The sequence below is a fragment of the Eurypyga helias genome, unplaced genomic scaffold (genome assembly GCF_000690775.1).
Source record: "Eurypyga helias isolate BGI_N326 unplaced genomic scaffold, ASM69077v1 scaffold5596, whole genome shotgun sequence".
Classification (NCBI taxonomy): Eukaryota; Metazoa; Chordata; class Aves; order Eurypygiformes; family Eurypygidae; genus Eurypyga; species Eurypyga helias.
The window spans coordinates 3555-9538 of record NW_010258418.1 but is presented as its reverse complement, the minus strand read 5'-3'; the positions used below and the strand labels follow the sequence as shown (position 1 = coordinate 9538).

The window sequence follows — 5984 nt, the reverse complement described above, 5'->3', positions numbered from 1 at the left end:
GCTGGTGGTGACCATCGCTCCGCCGCCGTGGTGGCTGATGGCCCCCGAGGATGCCGCCTCGCCGCTCGCTGCCTGGCTGTAGCGGACCCCTGCAAAACACCACCAGGCGTTGTCAGACACCCCCGCCGGGGTGCCCCGGCCACGCCAACCCCCTCCGGAAGTGGCCCTGCGAAGGGGAACCCCCCCCACCCCTCCCCAGGTCCCTCAGCATGTGCAGCACAAGGATGCAAACTGATGTGTAGGCTCCAAAATGACACCTCTGAACGACACAAATGACACCACTGGACAACGTGCCCCTTCCTCCAGTGCCGCGTCCCACCTTCTCCCCAACCCCAACTTCTGAAATTACAAGTTTATGGTGAGGGATGCTGAATATCCAGCCGGGGCTGCAGCCCCACGCTGCCCGTGGGCCCCGGTGCTGTGGGGCAGGAAAAGCTGCTGCCATGGGAGCCCAACCTGGGCCAACAGCCTGGACAGCCATCTGCCCCCATCTGCACCCCTTATGCTATAATTTGCACAGTTCGCACGCATTGTGCAAATGCCTGCGATGTCCCCATGGCTCTTGGACACTAGCCTGCGGGCCCTGAGCCACAGGGAGCAACTCTGCATCCTCCAGCTCTTCCCTCTGCGAGGCCCACCCAGCTCCTCGCGGTCCTCAGCCATCCCAGTGCCACCCAGCTCTGAACGGCAATGGCTCTCACTTTTTTCTCACGCCTTTCTGCATCTGATTTCCCTCTTGAGTGTAAGATTAACAGATCACTGCAGGAAGATGGAGGCACCGAACACATGCAAACCTCCAAATCGGCCCACGGCCCACCACTGCCGAGGAGGGAAATCTGGCTCAAGCACAGGTCTTCTATATAAATACATTTAATTTGGCTAAAACGCCCTGCACTGATAACCATATGATCGTCCATGTGTCATGGAAAGGCATCTATAGATCACAAATAATTAACCGAGGAAAGCCCACGGGAAACAAAAGCGTCTTTTATGATGCTGCCTTGACGACTACGGTGAAAAGTGATTTATTACGAGGAGTCTGGCACCATCCTCCCGGCCGAGTTCACTGAACTGCTCTGGGGTTGAAGCGGTGGACAGACGGACAGTCCACAGCTCTCCTGGGAAAGACAACTACAGCTGCAAAGCCCACGCTCCCAAGCAAGACCACCAAGAGCATCATCCATCCACGACCCCCAGCCATGGCACAGGGGCACTGGGGTCGGCTCCACAAACTGACCACCAGCCGGAGAAGTTCAGCCCATGGAGGATGCTGGCATCCCCATCAGCTGGTCAAACACGTCCCACAGATAGGAATCTCCCCATGATGTCTGGTTCCTGATCATTTCCCAGCAAACCCTTTTTATCCCTGATAATAAAAGAATGTTCTCTGGCAGGTGGATATTTGCCGGTCCGAGTGGACGTCCCTGCCATGAACAGGGTAAACATTACTCAACCGGGGCACTGTCACACACATTCTTCCCCGCAGACCCGGCCTCGTGCAGAGTGTGCTTCAGCCGCTGCCGGTCGGAGATCCTGCAGCGCTGGTTAAACAAAGGGAGGGCAGATAAAATAAAGCCCTTTCTTCTGAGCGTGATCTTAAAGATAGACGAGGAGCACAGGCGGCTCCTATTGGAAGGAAAATCCAAGTTTCTGCTCAATCTTCAACCCTTTTTGGGTTCAGTGAAGCTTTCAGGAAGACAAAAGGAAATCCACTTGAATCCCCAGATCCCGCAATACCCAACTGAGGATGCTCCTAACTCAGGAGCCGAGATGCCCAGAGTTATGAAGTTATCTTTAAAAACACACAGGGTGTTAAAAGCTGATTTTCAAACCTTTCCCTGCAATCCCAAGGACAAGACTTATTGTTTGAGAAACAATAACCAATGCCGAGATTTTCAGATAGTCTGGTGGCCAGGATTTTGGGTCTCTAGATAAAACCACTGAGGACTCCAAGTCTCGAAGATTAACTCTCCCGAGGAGCTCTGGGGATGTCAGCATTGATGCCACCGTCCGGCCCCCTGGAGGACCCCGCTCCTGTGCTGGTGGGGGACTCTTGTGTCCCCAAAGCCCATGGACACCTGGGCCTACCCAGAAACCTCTTACTGGGCAGGGTAAAAGCTCTTCTTCCACAGCTACCTTGCAGACCTTCAGGAAGCCACCAACTATCCCAGCTTAGATTTTTCCCATTCCTAGGTTGGGATTGGTGTTATCGTTGTTTATACGCCATAGAGCTGGGTTGGATTTGGGCAGATTAGATAATTAATACTGCAACTAGCCTAAGGCATTACTGCTGCTGTTATTGTCACTGCTCTAACGAACAGAACTCCCCGATGCCAGTGGGCACCTTTCCTCCTGGCTCCCCATTCCCAGCAAACAGGGCGAGCACCAGCCCAGCCTAAAGCATCTGCCAGGGCGATAGCCACCCCCAGGCTGCTTCCAAGTGCACCCTGCTGCTCCCCAGCCATCTTGCTGGCCCCCGTTTTCCTGCTTGTGGCCTCCACCTCTTACAGCAGCAGCAGCCCATTCTGCACGGTGCTGGGATGCAGCGTGCTGCTGCAGGGCAGGTAACCCATGCCCAGGCTTCCCTGGCCGCTGGCTTCCCGGCAAACCCTCCTTGGAATGCTCTGACAACACAGGGATTGCCAAGCCCCCCGGAGCCAGCCTGTCCCTGGCAGCACAACCACTGGGACCCACCCATGGGACCCTGACAGCCTGAATGCACAGGGATGGCTCCGGCTTTTTGCACCATTACATGAGGATTTCCTCCCGGAGCGAGCTGGGGGCTTTGGGGTCCAGGGTTTATGAGCAGGGGCTCAGACGGCCATCGAAACCCAGCACAACTGTTCTCCTGCTGCTCTCCTGTGTCTCCACAGCTGGAAGCAGGCCCCATGCGAGATTTATTCCTCCTCGGCCTCTTCCCGCAGCTGCCCATGAGAGGAGCCTGGATGGGGATCACCAGGCATGGATCACCTGCCCTCTTTAAGGATTTTTTTCTCTTTACTGAAGCTACAGCCGTGATATAAAAGTCTGTTTATGGGACCAAGCTATTGTGCGGCCCCCAAGCTGCACTGCCCATGAAAGGTTTTACTGCTTTCCCATGTTTCCAGACAAGCTGCGGGGTCCGGCTCCCGTAGCCTTAACCCTGTGTTTCAGCCGACGGGGACGAGCAGTGTGACAGCCCCTAGACTACATGGCCCCCAGCACACAGCCCAGCTGGCAGGGGGTCCCATGCACCTACAGCTTACTGCCAGACTCGTTCCCCCGACACGGTTTTGGGGACGGGGAGAGCAATCAGGGGGTTTAGGGCAGCGATGGATAACTTTTCTTGTTTTTCTTGCAGGCTTATGCCATTTTCTAGGCGTGAGCTGTTTTTTGCTGCTGTGGGTGAGTGTTGAAAAGAGACCGAAAAAAAATCCCTCACAGTTTCTTCCTTGAAATCTCTTCATTTCAGTCCTGTATCTTTGGCAAGAAAAAGCAATGAAGCAGCTTGGTTCTCCTCTGCTTTAAATCATATTGATATGATTAAATTGACCTGTTTAAAAAAACCTTCACTGTACTTCTAAATGGTTTTCACATGGAGCGGGAGCCCCTGCCACCACCATCACACGGCACATCCCGACCTCCTCCAGCAGTGGCACCCGGCACTTTGGCCTGGAGCTTCGCAAACAGCCTGCAAATCGCTGGCGATGCCCAACCCCAAAACGCACTACACACCCAATCGCCAGCGACTGGGGCGATGGCAGGGATTCAGCCCCGGCTCTGCCCGACCCATGGGGATGCAGCCGCCAGTGTCGACCGGGAGCCTGGCAGTGGGGTGCTGAAGGCAAAGCACCGGTGCAGTTTTTGGGATCATGCTGGACTCAGCCATGCTGCACCTACTGACATCATGGAAGCAGGAGGGTTGGTGATGGGACCGTTTGACCCTCCCAAATGCGGGTCCAGACAGCGCCGAGGGCAGCTCTGGTTTTTGGGCTGCCACTCAAATTGTCTCTAAAGTGTTAATCTTGCTAAGTTACAGAGGTGCATAGTTTATGTCCATTATAAACCTGTTTATGGGGACTGGACCCTCCCATTTTGCTGCTGTCATAAAGTTCTAATTACCCCCCATAAAACCAGGAAAAGCTCCTAGCAGCACACTGTACCCACCGAGCCCCACAATGCGCCCAACAGTAAAATCTTATGACCGCTGGCACGGGGTCCGCCGTCAGAACCAGCACATACCCCAAGCAACAACGTGTAGGGTCCAGATATACACTGAAGCACCCCTGGAGCAAGGGTTTATGGACGGGCTCTTCTTTAAGAAAAAGTTAAATTGCCCTTTGGGTTTAGGAAGGACCTCAGTGGTGGTACTGAGTTATTTTTATGTGTGTTATCTGACTCTACAGATATATCTACAAATACACATCAATCATGTACCTTTATATTATGCATCTGTGCATACGACTGCTGCGTTACTGCAGCGTAGGCACTGCTGGACGGGTGGGTGGATGGATGGATGCTGCGACCACCTTTCAGTGCAGGACCCCCTGGGTCGAGCTGGAGGCGACACTGTGACGGGGATGGGGCATTGAGGGGTCTGAAGGGCGCCGGCTGGCCCTTTGTATGCAGGCTGGGAGGGAGGCTGGCGAGCGGGGCGGTGCGTCACCTAATCTCATCAATGCACGGATTGTCTTCGGGGCTCTTGAAGATAAAAATGGCATAAGCCAGAGTCTATGGCATGGCACCGAGATAAAGACCTGAGTGACCTTCAAATCAAACAGGGAACCAAGATCACTGATAATACCCCATAGGAAGGGAAAAGTCCAGAGTCTGAGAGAAACCTCCGAGATAGATAGGCTTCAAGTATTTACCTCCAAATAGTAAAAACTACAGCTTGAGGCCTGACAGATGGATCCCCAAGAAGAGGCCAGGAGGATGTTTGACTTTTACAGCTCTTATCCCTGCCTGGCCCTCATTACACCCTTTCACAAGACCCCACTGACGTCCTGAGGAGCAGGCGGATCTTTGTCTGCGGGCACCGGAGCGATTTTGCAGCTGCCTCAGGCCACCAGCCCCATCGTTTCCTGCTAGGGGACGTCACGGCGGGACTGGGGTGGGATGCGGGCAGCGTCCCAGCGCCGTCATTAAGCTGTTAAGGCATTGAGCACTCCAGATGCCGCCGCATGTGGTGCAAGGGCAGTTCAAATCCCAGCATGGCCAGCCCCGGATGGGGTCAGTCAGGCAGCGGGGCCGGCCCCAACAGCAATGCCCCAACCCCCACTGAGGCAGTGGGTCCCCAAGTGCCTCTTGGAGGAGGTTTAAGCAGTGATGGACCCAGGGATGTTTTGGGAGCTGCAAGCCTGTTGGACCCAGATTGGTGCAAGTGACCCCAAAGCAATCGTGGCTGAGCTCCGTCCCTGCCCATCGCCCCCAAACCAGCCCTAAAACCCCACAGTGGCCCTCACTGTGCCCATCTCCTCACTGAGGCCGATGGATACGAGCGTTGGCCACCAACAAATTCCCATGGCCGAGCCCTCCTGACCCCTCGGGAGGGGCCCTTCGCTGCTGCTCTGGCCATCACTCCTGTCCTGCTCAAAAGCCCCTCCGAATGGGCTGTCATCAGGCCTATAGCTTTGGCCGGCTCCTGCTGGCCACGGCTCCGACAGGAAAATAAAGGTTGGGGCTTAATGGCCCTCCAGCCCCGAGATAAATGCCTGCGGTTACAGTAATTGCCGTCCCCTAATAGAAGAAAACAAAGGCTCTCGTGGGGTGCCTGCATGCGCGCTGGCAGGACAGGGCACATCAAAGGCAGTGGGGTTCGTTCAAAGCCCCGGCTTAATTGTCAATTAAGCATGCATGGGGGGGGACAACGCCATGACAACGCGGGGCTGCATGCTGGTGGGGTATTGTAAAACCCACCGGCTGACACTGAAAACAGCTGATTTTGCTGACAATGTGCTTGTAGGGCACCTTGTAAGCAATCAGGGGGGGTCAGGGGGGGGAAA

At 55.0% G+C, this 5984-nt stretch overlaps 1 protein-coding gene across 1 annotated transcript in view; it reads right to left on the bottom strand.

Annotated features, from left to right (window-relative positions):
* Positions 1 to 3: 3 nt before the first annotated feature.
* Positions 4 to 5984, bottom strand: part of LOC104511618 (hepatocyte nuclear factor 1-beta-like) — a gene marked incomplete at both ends in the record, with an annotated part of 9532 nt that continues 3551 nt past the window's right edge. Inside the window, one exon of the mRNA XM_010154308.1 lies at positions 4 to 89. Coding sequence (XP_010152610.1) covers positions 4 to 89 — 86 coding nt within the window. The remainder of the gene's footprint in view (positions 90 to 5984) is intronic.